This window comes from Sinohyriopsis cumingii, chromosome 5 (genome assembly GCF_028554795.1).
Source record: "Sinohyriopsis cumingii isolate HCF-2022 chromosome 5, ASM2855479v2, whole genome shotgun sequence".
NCBI classification, from domain to species: Eukaryota; Metazoa; Mollusca; class Bivalvia; order Unionida; family Unionidae; genus Sinohyriopsis; species Sinohyriopsis cumingii.
The window spans coordinates 23,252,700-23,270,483 of NC_142965.1; the positions used below are offsets into that span (position 1 = coordinate 23,252,700).

The following is a 17,784-nucleotide window of genomic DNA, read 5'->3' on the forward strand; positions in this document are numbered from 1 at the left end:
AACAAATTTTACCCATAAACAAGTATTTACAGACTATAAAGAACACCTCCTAATATAGAATAATGTTTATTCATTGTAGGTATGGGAAGTAAGGAAGCTTTTGAACATGTGCAACATGGCTATCGAATGCCGAAACCAGAACTGTGTCCGACAGAAGTGTATGATGTGGTATTGACGTGTTGGAGTCTCAGTCCTCAGTCACGTCCCTCTTTTGACTTTCTCAACACTTTTCTTCACGACTGGCAAGCACCATCATGACAGAAACAATGGACAGACACATTAGAGGGATAAGGTATCACTGATTCATGGAAAGTAACATGAAGAAGACACAAATGGCCTGCCCACATAGCATTGGCATTATTTCCGTTGTTGTGGTAAACTGTCCACTGTTACTAGATGGTCAGTAAATACCACCAGAAGTAAACCTTGTTTTACTATTTTTCTGTGTTCATGCCAAGCTGTTGCAGATTCTAAGTGAGAAGAGTGGATGGAATGCTTTATGAGGTAGTTGGTAGTTAGGGTTTTGCAAGTGCTTTTGTAAGTAACTAGTGTTTTTGACTGGAAGATACTAATTAGCTTTGAAATGATGAACTAGTATGTCCTAAAGTCAGGTACATGGCTAATGTTCTTGGAATAAAGGATGCCAGGAGTGCTGGAAAAATTACATGCATAATCATGAAGATTCCTCATGCAAGACTTTGAATGGATTTCATAGTTGAAGGGAGGTAATTCCAGTCATCGTTAATAAAGATGTTATTCTTTGGTGCCAAACTATTGTCTACAAACATCCACTTCTGAAGCAGATCCAATATTATGTATCCTGATAATTAATAATAAAACATATCAGCTGAGTTGCTCTTAAACCCTACAAAATGGCATTCAGAACCAGAGGACCTTGTTAAAAACCACAGCATGGATTTTGTTCTCACCAGTTGTTAAGCACCAAATCTGGTATCTTTCTAATTATCCATATGCTAGGCTCAATTTATTAATGCAATAAATGTCAAGATATTCACAACTGCATTAAGACTGCAACATCTACATGTGTCAACAACTTTAGTTTACTCCCTGTAAATGTTTACAGAATAGTTAAATGTGTGAACGTACATGCACTTAAATACTATATTTTCACATCTCTGCTTAAGATATCTGTGTAACAGGATTCTTCTTTTAATTGTTTTCTTAAAGTATGGATGATTTTCAAATCGTGTGACATCAGTAGGAAAGAAGCAGAGTTGATGAGAATCTGTTGTGTCACACATTAAACATCAAACCTTTGTGGAGTAACATTTTATTTTAAAGAAATGCCATTTCAGGTTTGTAAGCCACTGTGGGTTCTTACCATCCTACAAAACACGTCTCCAGGCTTTAGCTCCAGTAGCATTGTCGATTTTTCTTTGTATACAGGATGTTATAAAGACAATCCGTAGGATGCTTTGCCTAAATTGCAATTTATGTTCAGCAAAGATAGGTCTTTGAAATTGAATCATATGATAATACAAAAAAAATACAAAGGCACAGAGCAGTTAAAACAGCTGTAAGTCGAGCAACATGGCATGCATATTGTCAGTGGTGTACATGTACAAATCTGTCCATCTCTAAGCTGAATGTGTTAAATGATAGAAAGCTTAGTTATGAATTGATCTGATGCATTGTTTTGGTTATTGCATACCATGTACACGTTTATAAATTTTGGTAACTGTTGTATCCTTACATTGTATGTTGATCTTTACATTTTTTAGTTTGTAAAAAGTCTAGTACAGAAGGCCATGTTCTATTTATTGAATGAACTTGTTTAGTCATTGGCCATTCAGTTCAGAAAAGTGTGGACAAATTTCTGAAATAATAATATATTCTAAGTCTCTGACCTTGATATTGTGATAGTGTTCATATAACTCTTCCTTAGTGATCATGTGCTGATTTTCATGCTTATTTGGCACATTTTTACTTTTAATTCACTGATGGGGTAAAGAATAAAGATAATCACATCTACTTGTTTACAAGTCAGTTCCAGCTGCAGGTTGCAAAGACCCAGATCTGCTGGTGTGTAGATTGTTAGGAGTTATGAATAAAACAAGGACCGTAGATTGGTGCATTATACAATAGCAGATCTGAGTTTGCAGTTAGACTGGACTTGTATGTGAGTATATATGGTATGTAACTGTCATTTTAAGCACATTTTTTAAATGCAAATTTGTATCATTACAACATATTTTGTTTTTCATTAAAGCAAATTTGGTGTTTTTACATCTTAGAAGTGTCATATACTATCATTATTTCATTGGTTTGTAATAGTGTATTACATCATTTGTGCACATAAAGTCACTTGAGTAGAAAACGGATTCTAAAAAATGGATATTAGGAATCTGATGTCAATAGATAATACTGCAAATGTTTTCTGCTTTACAAAATTTGTCTCTTCTGAAAGTTTAGGCATGGGTTAAATCATCAAATGTCCAATGGAATTTTAATTGACTTATTTTGTGGATCTAAAAAAAAAATCTTTAAAACTACAACCAACCAAACAACTTTTACTGCTTTGACACTAAATAAAAGAAAGGGTCCCCATTAAAATAGCTTTATATGCAGATCAACAAAGTTTTAGCCCTTTGGAAATTTGTTATTCAACTGTATTGTATAAATATTATAAACAATGTCCTGAAGAAAAAAAACTTAAATTTAATATTGGCAGAATAACTGAAACTGAAATTATATTTAATTATTATTGTGTTCTGCTTGTATTTTCATTTATAGTGAAAATTGATGACCTTATTGTTCCTTATTTTATTACCCTCGGACTGTTTTTTGCAGATTTTTTTTGTTGGATTAGTTTAAAAAAGGAGAGAAAAGCAGACCGTTTTGTTGGTAGCTGCAGTTAAAAAAACTTATGATCATGTAGTGATCTAAATATTGAAATAATTTTCATTTTAAGACTAATTTATTTTGTTGGATGTTTTAACGAAGAAACATGCTGTATATATTCCTTGTTTTTAAACAAGTCCAGTGCATTTGCAAAGAACAGACCAGATGTTGCATAATTTGCTGTCAGAGTTAGGCCCCAACATTTTGTTAGGAGCGGTCATTTGAGCAAACAACATAGATCCTGATCTGCTGCCACATTATGCTTTGGCAGATCAGGATAAATGTTGTTTGCAGTCGACCTACAAGCTAGATTCTATGGTAATTGTAGTCACTGTGCCTTATAGTTCATTAAACTATGACCAGCCTATGTGCAGTGTATTGAATTTTAAACATTCATCCACTATTTTGAATCCAAAGTGTTTTCCAGCTTTTTGTTTGCTTAATGAGCTATTTTGTTTCATTTCCTGGCTTGTAAGTACGTGATATTGTACATTCAGTTGAAGTCTTAACGTGCCTTTCTGTTCACTGCCATTTATTACATGTATATAGGGTATAAATATCAAATACTTTGATGTATATAGTTCTCCAGCCACAATACTTACATATGTACAAATTTTGTACAGAGAACAGGGAAGTACCTATTCATCTATATAAAGAAGGTAATTAATTAGTGAAGGTAATATGTGTATTTGGAAAGTGCAGTCTGATTTGAAAAGTTGAGTATTGGCTTTATAGTTGAGGTCTGTTATTATTTACTTGTATGACTGAACGAGATTCATCACCATTCCCTTTTAAATGTTCTCATCTTCATAGCTGGATTGGTTTTTAGCTCACGTGGCTTGAGGCGAGGTAATTGTTGAGGTAGTTTTCAGGCCAGGTGAACAAAGTATGACCCCATGTCCATTGCATGTTGTGGACCCATCAGCAATTGCTATTTTAAACTAATGCAAAAAAACAACAAACAGTTGATCATTTTTTTCTACATTTGGTGCAGATCATCCAGGCATGAAGGGCTTTAAAATCTGTTTAGGGGATGCAAATTCACCAGCAGATATGCCCAGATATGAAATCCATTTAAAAACAACTCTCAAAAATCAATTTGATAGAATTTTAGTACAAGCATCATGGTAGGAAGACCTTTATTGGTTCAATGTGACATTCTTTTGATTATGGTCACTGTTTCTGGCAGTATAAAAGCCAATATTACTAAAAGCAGAACACTTTTCAGAATTTTTTTTCCTTCAAAACTGCTTAATCAAATATAAATGTCGCAACATTGCAGAAAGCATCCTGTCATGAAGACATTCCAGAATTACACAAACGAATGCTCCTTGTGTGCTATCAAATATGGCTGCCATTACTACACATAGAAAAACTTTGGAATGACTCCTCCTCAAAATATCAAATAGAATTTGATCAGAGTGTACAGGGAGCATCATGGCTTGAACAGAATACATGTTTGTTTAAACAAACAAAATATGGTTGCAATTCAGAAAAATAAGTTTTTTTCTTTAAACAGCTTTTTTCTCCTCAAAAGGTACAAAATTTTGATCAAATGTAACAGACAGCATCCTGAAATAGAACGTTTTGAAGTTTTAACAGCTGATGCTGTTAATAAAACTAAAAACAAAACTTTAAATGATGACTTCTTCAGAACACCAGAACAGAATTTGTTTGTTTGACAGAAAGCATCCATGCATTAAGACGTTTTGGAATTTTGCAAATGTTGCTTGATTCTCTATCAGATATGGCTGCCATTACCAAAAATATAAAAAATCTTGAAACTTCTTGACAATATATTCTGATGAAACTTTACCGAAAGCATCCTGGCTTGAAGTTTCTTTTTTTATTTGTACTCAAAATATTGATCTGCTGCAATCACATGTGGTCACTGTTACCAAAAATTGAGAAATCCTTGAATCTGCTTGTCAAAATCTACTAAAAATGAATTGATAAAGTGAGACCAATGCATCCTGTCATAGAGGACCTTTAACAATAAGCAAGTATCCAATAGATACTGATATCTTGACCAGTAAGCAAGCGTCCAATAGATACTAATGTCTTGACCAAGATGACCATGCATTTGGCTTTTATGTACTGCCAGCTAGTTGAGCAATCTTGGGCCACTTGTTTTTTTGTGTGTTCATGTCAGAATTATTTTGTGTGCCTCTTTACCTACGTTTAAGAATATTTTTCATTTTGGTTGTGCAATTGCATTCTGAGTTCTGTTAATTCCAAAGCTGTGTTCATTTGTCGTAGTCCGCAAATTATTTACTTTAGATTTTTTTCAGGGATTTATTCATTCTGTTTTTTTATAATTAGCTGATCCTGATTCTTAGCCAAAAACAAAACAAATTCTGAATTTTGGACAAAACTTCAATAAATGTTGTAAACGAACACATGGACTTCACTCATTTTCCTAATTTATGAATGTTTGAAATGCTGTTATACACTATGAGGTTTTAAAGCTTGTATTTGTCATAGCGTTTCTGTCCTAATTTGTGGCACTTAATGGCATGTAGTGGCAAAGAAAATTCATAAATAATCTAGTCCAGCAGAAACAAATGAATGGTCCCATGTGTCTCTTATTTGAACTTGTTCTGAAGAGAGTGTTTGCATGTGTAAACAGTCATTTGTTTACATGTCCATGTTGTTACTTACATGTCCATGTTGTTACTTACATGTCCATGTTGTTCTTACATGTCCATGTTGTTCTTACATGTCCATGTTGTTACTTACATGTCCATGTTGTTACTTACATGTCCATGTTGTTACTTACATGTCCATATTGTTACTTACATGTCCATGTTGTTACTTACATGACCATGTTGTTACTTACATGACCATGTTGTTACTTACATGTCCATGTTGATACTTACATGTCCATGTTGTTACTTACATGTCCATGTTGTTACTTACATGTCCATGTTGATACTTACATGTCCATGTTGTTACTTACATGTCCATGTTGTTACTTACATGTCCATGTTGTTACTTACATGACCATGTTCTTACTTACATGACCATGTTGTTACTTACATGTCCATGTTGATACTTACATGTCCATGTTGTTACTTACATGTCCATGTTGTTACTTACATGTCCATGTTGTTACTTACATGACCATGTTGTTACTTTCATGTCCATGTTGATACTTACATGTCCATGTTGATACTTACATGTCCATGTTGTTACTTACATGTCCATGTTGTTACTTACATGTCCATGTTGATACTTACATGACCATGTTGTTACTTACATGTCCATGTTGTTACTTACATGTCCATGTTGTTACTTACATGTCCATGTTGTTACTTACATGTCCATGTTGATACATGTCCATGTTGATACTTACATGTCCATGTTGTTACTTACATGTCCATGTTGTTACTTACATGACCATGTTGTTACTTTCATGTCCATGTTGATACTTACATGTCCATGTTGTTACTTACATGTCCATGTTGTTCTTATCACTGCCAATGTAGCATGTTTAAGCAATTGTAATATTACTTTTGTAAATAGACCTTTACAAGAAATAGTGATGTCTTGTTCTGAATGCACAAAGGTGTATAGAATCTCACACTTCAGATTTAAGTTATTCAGGGACTAGAGTAAAGAGGTCAGAGGTAAACAAGGTCATCTAAATTGACCTGTCAAATTTAAATATCGAGTGAAATCTCAGAATACCAAAGTTCCTTTTGATGGGATATATTTTAGTTTTGAATGTTCTCTGTTTTCAGAGGCTAGTTTGTAATACTAACTTGTTTGTTATGAGGGAAAACAATAAGTTCAAGAGTTACTGATAGTAATAAGTGTAAACTGATTTGACATTTTAGTGAAACACATGACTGACTTCTCAACACTAACAAGTGTATACTAATTTGACATTTTAGTGAAACACATGACTAACTTCTCAACACTAATAAGTGTATAATGATTTGACATTTTAGTGAAACACATGACTAACTTCTCAACACCAATAAGTGTATACTAATTTGTTATTTTATGGAAACACATGACTAACTTCTCAACACTAATAAGTGTATAATGATTTGACATTTTAGTGAAACACATGACTACTCAACACTAATAAGTGTATACTAATTTGATATTTTATGGAAACACATGACTAACTTCTCAACACTAATAAGTGTATACTAATTTGACATTTTAGTGAAACACATGACTGACTTCTCAACACTAATCAGTACAAGAGCATCTAATGCTATTCCTTGAATAATCTGAAAATGAATTGTGTATTAATTGAATTTAAGGTAATGTGTAGTGATACCCTTCAAATGGAGGGTGTAAAAAACAGTACATCACACATTTATAGAAACAAGAGGGTTTTGTATTTATTTATTCAGGTATGACCTATGTAGAACATTAGAATATCAAGTCACCAGCATAAAACTTCCAGATATGTAGCCTCCATATGTGAAACCATTAACATCAACAGACACTATATAGCACAGAGAAATCTGCCTACAAAAGACAGGTGAACCAAAAAATTATGTCCATGATGGACAGGTATCCATTATACCGAGGGAGTATGTAAGTAAACTGAAGAAAAGAAATTCATAAATGTATATTATATGCAGGTGTTCATTTTATAGCTCCATCCATTAAGACAGGTTACACTGTACTATTATGTTAAGACTCCCCCTCCTAAAAATTTTAAACAATTAAACAATGTATCCTATTAGTAGGTTGGGACACTTTTTGGGATGGTTTATTATCAGAACTTTGGTAGAAAATGGGAAAATGCTGTGCATGTATGTATGTATGTATGTATGTATGTGTGTGTGTGAGTGTGCGTGTGTATGAATGTATGTATGTATGATGTTGCAGATTTGAAAGATTTTTTTAAAATTTTACATTTTTAAATTCAGCACCAACAAAAATATGTTGCATCTAATTTGATGCAAAATTGTACAGTTTAGATTTTCATGTATATCTGCATTACCTCTGGGAAGACAAGCTTTTCTCACTGCAGGACAACTTCTGTGTGTACTAGATGTGGATTGAATATTTTAAGTAGCTGTTTCCAGGCTGGCTTACTCGAGAGAACAAAACTTTATTGAAATCTGTTATGTTCAGGGTAGACTTGTTCCCAATGTCACCTTGTTTTCAAGGTGGACTTACTCTCAAGGTAGTCTGATGTTCAGGGTGGGCTTATTCTCAAGGTCAGCATAATTATTTTTAGAGTGATAACATTACCTGATAGAAATGTTGTCCCACTTTCAGTGTTAAAATAACTGTCTTCACTTTTATTACAAATACTTTCTTTACCTTGGCTGAATATTAAACAAATGCTATGTAAATATTACAGACAAAACTGTAGCAAATTAAATCACTGTTTGACTAAGTTGTCTGATGGATCTAGTTTGTGTTATGTTTTTGTTTTACTAGTTATTAAGTTACTTAAATGCTATACGTCTTTGACTCCTGTCAGTTCAGCTGTTTTTATTTTTTTGTCATGGTGACATTCAGTAAAATAAAGAAATCAACCATAGCATCATTCTTGTATTGTGTCTGTTTTCTTTTTCTTTAATGTTTATTTTAACTTTTGTGTATGTTTTTTGGAGTAATTTTTTCTTTCTGTTTCTCCATTTGTCTCTCTCTGCCCATCTGATTATCAGAGAGAGAGAGAGAGTGCAACAGAAGGGGAGGTGACCAACCCTGCAAAAGCGGTGTTGACCTTGAGAGGGACCCTCCCCAATCAAGGCTCAATTTTAAAATCCAGGCCTTGTAGAGTGTTGATTTTACCAGTGGTAATGCTTATTTATTAGTTACCAAAAGCCAATCCAATTCTTGTATAAAATAGCAAAAGGGAATGACTGCAACCAAGTTGATTGACATTGAATATCTATTGAATATGTTTCTTAGGTAATTGTTATATTTTTTCCCCAGATGAATCACTAATCAAGCACACACCCACATCCTAAGTGAACCCTGGGTGCTATAAAATGAACACCCTTGTTTAGGTTAAGGAGGTGGATCAGGCAAGTGCATTTGGGTTAAGTTTTACAATTTTCCAATTGGTCGCAGCCCTCCCCTAATTTTTTTTTTATAACACCGACGATATATCAGTTCCTGGTATCCAACATGAAGTTTCCACAGGCTGATCAAATGATTGTCCTTACGTTCTAACCACTACACTGCAGTCTGTGTTAAGAATATACAGCTAAAATAATTTACATAAGCGCTGTTCAGAGTGAATTGCAGAAAATGTATCAGTACATTCGCACTTATGAACAGACAGACATGCATATAGATAAAAAACTAATAGTATACACATTTATATAACACTAAACAAATCACAGAATTTATTAAGCATCTGAGCATTTTAAATCGTGCCTGTCATGTATATCATAACTGGTATTGATTTTTGCTTGAGCGTGGGAAATCTGTGTGTTATTATTAGCAGGTCAATTTGTCACTGCTTATTTTTATCAGGACTTGACACGTGACATGGGGATGTTTAAATTGTGATTTGAATTGGTATTCTGGCAATTCGCTGTAGTAAAACAAAATACATTACACTACTGCATTAGTAAAATGTATACCTACAGACAGTGATCTATAATTAAATCTTTGTTGAAATAATAATGAGTGATTCTGCGCTAACTATAGAATCTCGTACAGCTAAATTAGCTCAAGAACAATTATATGCAATTAAGAAATATATACCAATCCGCGATTCTGTCAAACAACAGCATCAGGAAGCTCTAGTGGAATTTACAGAAGGTAAAGAACAGTTATTTGAGCCAGTTACTGAACCAACCCCAAAAATTGTTACAGCAACTGAGGAAAAAGAAAACTTATGAGACATTACATGTTGATATTGCCGTCTTCAACCCCCTCCACCACCATTTCAGCCATCACCCGAAGTTCAACTACCACTACCACCACCTAAAGTTAAAACGAACATGATGTATAAATTTACCTAGGTAGGTTATTGCAGCTATCAACTATCCAAAACAAGTAGTTAAAATTTGCTGCGTTTGGATGGGGTGAAAATGGTATAAAAACTGAATATGTTAAAAGCGTAAAAAGTCGTGCTGATTGACGTAAATAAATATATATCACATTGTTTCCGGTGCTGAGCTGATCAAAGATGATACAGATTTTAAAGATTTTAACCATGTAGTAGATGAGTATATTGAGAGAGAAAATCAAGAAAGAAGACAAAGACAAGAAGAAATGAAGCATCAACTTGAAAAAGCTAGAAAAGAAAGAAGAAAATCGAGTGTAAAAGCAAGGTCTAAAACAACGAAGGAAATGAAAAAAGCTGTTAGAAGTACTCCAGCAGCGCTCTCCTGATCCACAACAAGATCCAAACAACAAATCACCCGAATGAGCCACCGGAAGTGACCTTGCCACTGGCGATCCACGTCGTTAGGAACAAGGTGGTAATGTGATCGCTGAATCGTCCGTGATTCAAGATAAACTTTGTCCAAATAACATTCTCGCTGATGTTGATCGACTAGAAATTATGATTGGTGGAAGACGAGCCGGCAATAATTCCCAAGAAATCATCAGTGAAGCAGCCGCTATTGTCCAGCGCTTTTTACCGGTTGCGTCATGGACAGCAGCGTCTATCGGGCACTGATCGATGAATTTACCGACGATTACTACAGTGATTGATTAATTAGATCGGAGTTAACAAAATAACATGATTATACACAATGACCAACATGGACTGAAAACAGGGTGACTATTTCACGATTACTGGTTTAAAAAGCCATCTACGGAGATGGACTCGCCAATGTTATTCAAGGTTTATTTAGAGGATAGCCCCAAAATCTATCCCGATTGCAAACATTTAGGCATGAAAGTCATTGAAGTTGTTCGTAATAAGGATATTGACACTGTTGGTGATATTGCTGGTAAAGCATTCTCAGCAATCACGGACAGACTAGCGTGAATAGTACGACTCAAACCACAGCCGGTAAAACTGCCCAGCACGAAGTGATGCTAGCAAGTGTCAGCAAAATAATAAATCAAGCTGCAAACGAACGACTGAAAGAATTAGCTGGTATGCCACTGACTAAACAAGCCACCGATAGAGAAAAAATATAACCGCAAGCCTGATTGCTTGAAGTGGCCTGGTTCGACGGTCATTTTGAACAACAAATAACATAATAAAATGTTCAAGCGTGTATCCGATCCCTCGTTTGACATGGATGCGCCAGTCCTCAAAGATGAATCGGTGCGTGATTATCAGTATTATTCTTATGATGCGCGTGCCTGCTGAGGTATTTATTGAGATCGAAGGAAAACTTGAAAGCAGATGATACAGCATACGGAATTGGAGATCGAGTTGGTTTTGTTAGTAATGATGTAATGGCGTTGTTTAACAGTTCAACGTACAGCATTGACGGAAAGAATATTGAATCATGTCTCGAAAACGTTGACGCTGCTACAACGATGTTGGGTCTGGAAATACATTCCGCTGATTATTCGCGGTCTGCTGGTAGTGAATGATGTTTGCCAAAGATAGCACTGAGCATCCCGAGAACCGTAGCATAACAATAAGCGCCGCTGAGAGTGAAGTCGCATCAATGAATCAAAATTTGAACCTTGATTCGCAGAACGTCGATCAATGTTAAACGGCGATGAATAATTTTCATGCGTAATTCCACTATCACGCATATTTGGATTCTGCAAAAATGTCAGAAAGTTTATATTTGGTGCTAATTCGAAAAGCCACGGACAACGATGCAATCTGGTATCATGCTGGTGTTGATTATGGTAAAGTGGGACTGACCAAGCTTTCGTTGTGGATGCAAGCAACGACACCATCACTTGTTGAAGAACAACAGCTGCTCTCTTTCACTGATAGCGGCGGTAAATCAACGATGTCAAGGTTGACGATGACAACGGACAGAATTAAAAGTAACTTTGCTGGGATATTCACGTGGCAGATAGCATCACATCAGGCAGTGTCAGTGCAAAGACATATATTTATAGCGCTTCAGGAAAACGCCCGAGTAGATTCACAAGCACGAAGCCCAATGGTGTTTGACACGCTCGGGGCTGGTGAAGTTTCTCTGAGAATAAATGGACATCGAGAACCATCTCAATAAGTGCTACTGAATTTCGATAATTATCATATTGCACGTGCGTATCATTGGTTGATGACATTCATGGGGCGTGATCAGAATGTTGATTCCGGTTTGCTGATATCTCAGCGGGACTTTACGACGCTATATCCAATCTATTATGTTTCGCCGGAACACCTAGATTTGTTTAGGCAACAGTCATAGACATTCACGATTTCCTAGCAGGTGGTTACAGAGCAATCGCTGTTATACTGTCAGATAAAACAATATTGCTTGAGGGCGTTGGCGGATGAATGAGATTCACTGATGAGCCCGTAGAAAACATGTTTTCCAAATATGTAATTAGATCATTCATGATGTTATGATGTCATATATCATGTCAACATTACTCTGACACCCGGTCAGATTAAAACATTGCAGTGGCCATCAGAGAAGAATGTTGGGGCAAAATTATCTCTAAAATAAACGGCGTTGCACTGCCCAAATAAATTATTGCTGACTGAACGTCAATGTTGCCAACGCCACATTTAGAATCCGCGTATAGATAATAATGACTACAGAAAAAAAAAACATGACTGGAACATACTTTGGTGAAAGTTTAAATGTGTAGTAATATTCATATTTGAAAATTTATTATTTAACTTTTCAATTACATACATAAAAGAAAAAATGCTAACCTGAAGCTTTCGTCCTTACGCTAAGGACTTCATCAGCAGACTGATGTGATTTCTATTGTCAACATCACTCGATGGAATGGTGAGCGATGTTAACAGATTGTTCCAGATATGCGGCCAGTTGTAACGGCCCCATCCCTGCTATAACTTAGAAGTCCGTAAAAATCCTAGATCGCGAACAAGCCTGGTTCGAGGGGTGGGTGGGTAAGGAATCGATTTACATCGGTGTGCACAAACGACGCTGAATAGGGAATTAGGCGTATGAACCTTCCGCATATCTAGGACAATCTCTTAATATCTCCCACCATTTCATCGAGCGATGTTGACAGTCACTAGAGATCACATTAGTCTGCTGATGAAGTCCTTAGACTAATGACGTATGCTTCAGGTTAACTTTCTCTATTTTTGTGTGTATGTAATTGAAAAGTGAAATACATTGTCAAATACCACTGGAACAGATTATCGCTAACACAACGTGGCCGACGACCACAGTGATATCAACGACGTCAACGCGACCGGAATTTGATATTGGTTTCCAACTCCGATAAAAGCGCCCAATAGTCGGTCACTTGAGATCGCACTGGCACAATTTAAACTTTATTATAGTTGGCCAAATATCGGAGAAGTATCGTTTGGTGGATTATCCGATAACAATTCACTGTATTTTCGTAAGAGAACATCGAGTGGGTCACCCCAGACTAGAAAGTCGTCGACATTTCAGCAGCATGATATCAAATTGAACAAATCAATGATGAACTTCAGCGTAGGATCAAATCAATAATGCGAAAACAAAATCAAAGATTGCTATCAAAGTACACGAGTCAACGCCGTCGACATATAAAAGTTGTTTATCAGAACCGTGCTGGAATGGCCGTTGGTAGCGCCAGCTGTTGCTAAACAACAACCAGAAGCTTTGCCGGTAATTCTTCGACTTAACACCGATCCAGATGGCGATGGTCGTCATGTGTCGTCAGGTATTGTCAAGATGACATCGATGATTTCTGTAAATCTAATCTGTGACGCAATCGATGGCAGCTATACCACGTCTGGGCGAGCATCCCAAGGGCAGGCACAGCAGGGTTATGTTCTTTACAGCTTTTCTTCAGATGTCCTACCAGGTCATTTGATTGTATCAGTTCCCGTTAATCCTATTTATTTTCGATGTCATAACCCATCGCTGTCACGAATACGTTTTCGTCTAACCGACCAAGACGGTAATTTACGGGACACCCGTGGTAAAGAATGACTATTACTTTGGATGTACGTGACAGACTCTGAACACCCGTCATGAAAAAATAGCGCATTAACCACAAAAATATTTGTTGTTAATTTTTTACTATCTCTCCTAATTTTGTTTTGGTACTGAGGACGTTGGTATTCCACTTTGATGGATTCGGGAATCCTAGTGGATTGCAACCCAAGTTGTTTTTAGCTGTCTAGCACGCGCACTTACAGCCGCTTGAGTTTCATATTGTCGAAACAGCTCTTATCTTTTCAATTGCGCATGCCAGTAGAAACAATTTAGCTATCTCATGTTGTTCGTATAAATTTGCCAATGAATGACAAATCCATTTCGCTTTGAATCAATTTGATAGAGCGTTATACCGCCGCTAGTGTATATCTATCCTCTTCCCGTCGCTGCTGTATCATTTCAAAATGATCGTTGATTTTTTTTACAAAATAAGTTGCACCTCGAAGCCGTTTTATTGTAATAGTTCAATCTCAGAAATAATCTCGTTAATATTTTCTTGGTTCCTTATACAGCAGGCGTATTTCTTTAATAAAAGATTTTATCGAGGCCAATTTGATAACGTGTTTCTGGATCGTGTAAACATATTATGATGAATCCTTGCGGGTTTTCTGAGCATGTGCAAAAATGTTTTTAAACTTGTTTATATCCATGTCACTGTGACACCACGTGTGATGAATATTTCGCAGCTTGTGTCAACAGCGTCAAAAATAATCCCAAAATTAAAGTTATCTCAGATCACTTTGGGAGTCTGAGTGTACCTCTGTGTAAGGTAGATAACATCTATGTTTTTATGTCTGCCCCGTGAAAATATTCTGGCCGGATTTGTTTGTCAAGCATGAGACCATCGTAAACCACTTGATATTTGATACCCCCGTTAAGATCCTCGACGGACGGCGTATCATCGATGTCAGTGATAAAACCAATAACGTCTCCGTAGCCAATGGTGTTTTCCAAACCCGCTGTCGATTCACCGAATTCCTTGAGAACATTATAGCATGGTTGGTCATTCACAGATGGCGCTACTAAATAGAGTTTGTCCGACTTGAGCCACCTCATTATCAGGTTTAGCAACAATTGGGTTTTGCCCGACCAAGACGGACCAGTTATAATGGCTCGAATAGAATTTGGTAATATTGAATGATGCTTGACCGGTGCCTGTTCGCGTGTCGCTGAAAAGTCATTCGCGTTAATATTGTACAAATATTGTCTTATTTATAGTCATGAGATTATATTGTATTCGATGCAAGACAGTCACGAATACAACTGAGTTGAAAAATAACAGGCGAGCGCTCACAGGTAAATGTGTGAGATGCGGCATAAAAAAGTTTGTGAGCAGCAATGCGAGCATTGCCGGCGGTGATATTGCTGCGACACTCTGAAAATTACCAGGAACGCCATGAGCTAAGCACCCTGGGGAAAAACAACTTCCGGGATATAATTATTGTGGTCCTGGAACCCGACTTGATATTAAACTTAACGAAAAAAATCAACCCAAACCAGGTGAATGTCCGGTAAATGCGATTGATCAAGCGTATCATACTCATGACATCGTGTATAAAAAGTATAAAAATAAAGATCTGCAACAACGACATATGACTGATGTCAAGTTGATTCACACGCTGAAGTTGATAAAGAATAAAATCATACGAGAACCACTCGCCAACTGGTTTTGATAAGAACAGCGATGAATGGCAAACTAGCCGTAGGGGCCTAGCACCCCGTGCAGGGAAACTAATTGTCTGATAATAACATAATGGAGTCGATTTATTATAGTCCAAGAGGATACTAGAATGGTACAGCAGGGTACTCGCCAATGCTGCAGGTGTGACACGTACCGTTACCGCAGAATGGTTGTCACGACAGGCAAATTTATCTACCAAATTCCAAAACGATTCAGTATGGAAGGTTTAATATCAGCATGCCCAATAAAGTTCATCAGGCAGATATATTGCTTTTACCATATGATGTCATTGGCACATCACGTAAACGGCACACATGCAAATACGCATTGAAGGTCGTCAACGTTGCAAGCAAATACAAAGAAGCATAACCGCTGTCGATAAAACAGCAACTGAAGTCACAGCCGTGTTAGAACGAATTTATTAACGTGGACCCGGGACGTCTGGCGGCCTACGCGGGCTACAGCTACTACAAGTTGATCCTGGCCAAGAATTGCTCGGTGAGGTAACATCACTGAAGCAACAACATAACATCAAAATCAGACACGGACACACCTCGTTACATCGTGATTAGGCAATCGTTTGAGCGATTTAATCGAACACATACTGTGCGATTATCTGGACATCAATACGCGCAGAAATTACTGAGCAAGGACAGATCACGTGAATGAGTTGCAAGACTGCCTCACGTGGTGGTTTCGTTAAACAATGAAGTCTCACGTGAAATTAACATGAAACCCATTCGAGGCAATTGACAAAGGACCCACATACCACGACGAAAATCACCAGGAGATCTATTACAACAACAAGTGTTGGGCAGTAACGTAACAGTCAGGTATTTATATGAACCAGGTGAACTTGAGGATGATGCAGCAGGATCCAGTATGGAGTGTAACCATACATAACATTTCCAGCATGGTAAGATCAACTGGCCAGCTGAAATCTACAGACTAGATTAAACTGCTCCTCTTCTCGGATTTGTCTGGGAACAATTACAGGTAATTTCTGAAAACAACCAGTTACGGGTATCCGCTTCACGATAACACAATGGAACCGGCAGAGTCGGAAATTTTTTCCGTTAAAACTCAAATATTCTACGCTGAAGTGAATCACTGACGTTTTTTCGTGATACAATTAACAGATCATCGGGTCGCCATAAGTTTCAGAAATCCCAGTTCGAATCACAATTTATACATCCCCATGTCACGTGTCAAGCCATGCTAAAATAAGCATTGTGATGCATTGAGTTGCTAGTAATAATAACACTCGGGTTTCCCACGCTCAAGCACAAATCAAGACAAGTTACGATATACTTAACAGAACAGGCATGATTTAACATACTCAAATGCTTAATAAATTCTTTGTGATTTGGTTATTGTTATATAGGTGCGTGTATACTATTAATTTTTTTACCTGTATGTATGTCTGACTTTTCATAAGTGCGAATGTACTGGTACATTCTCTGCGATTCGTTGTGAACATCATTTTTGCAATTTTTTGGAGCCATATATTCTTAACACAGACTGTGATGTAATGGTTAGAGAGTACGGACAATCTTTCAATCGACCTGTGGAAACTTACTTTCCTGGCTTGAAAAAAGATGAAATATCATTGAATGGTTAATTGTAAACTTGTTAAACGTAACCCAGGTACACTTGCCTGGGCACCCTCACGAACCCAACTGAGGGTGTTCATTTGATAGTACCCAGGGTTAACTTATGGGTGTGTGTGTGTGCTTGATAACAAACTTGAAATTTAGCATGGACAGCCTTCTGAATCTCTAAAATTTCGTTTCGCACTTAGCGATTCGCTTGTGGGTGTGTTCACACACAATGGAAAAAAAAAAACTACAACAAATACTGAAGAAAGATGTTCAACAGATATTCAACGTCAATTAACTTGGTCGCAGTCATTCACTGTTGCTATATTATACAAGCCTCGGATTGGCCTTTGGTAACTAATAAATCAGCATTACCACAGGTAAAATCAACACTCTTACAAGGCCCGGATTGTTAAAATTGAGCCTTATTGGGGGGGGGGGGAATCCCCCTCAAGTTTGACGCCACTTTTTATTTGTTCGGTCTACCCCCTTCTGCTGCTGAGAGAGAGAGAGAGAGCGAGAGAGAGAGAGAGAGAGAGAGAGTAACATACGTGAGGTATTGGAAAAAACATTGAGGTTACAAACAGTGGCGGAGGGTGCGGACCGCACCGGGTGACACCATCAGAAGGGGTGACACCCAAATGAC

General features: G+C 36.9%; 1 protein-coding gene across 4 annotated transcripts in view; it reads left to right on the forward strand.

Annotated features, from left to right (window-relative positions):
• Positions 1-8,380, forward strand: part of LOC149798778 (tyrosine-protein kinase Fyn-like) — a 193,810-nt gene extending 185,430 nt beyond the window's left edge. For all 4 annotated transcript variants that reach the window (XM_089957649.1, XM_089957652.1, XM_089957651.1 and 1 more), the window contains one exon: positions 80-8,380. In XM_089957649.1, coding sequence (XP_089813775.1) covers positions 80-258 — 179 coding nt within the window. In that variant the 3' untranslated portion in view covers positions 259-8,380. The remainder of the gene's footprint in view (positions 1-79) is intronic.
• The last annotated feature ends 9,404 nt before the right edge of the window (positions 8,381-17,784 follow it).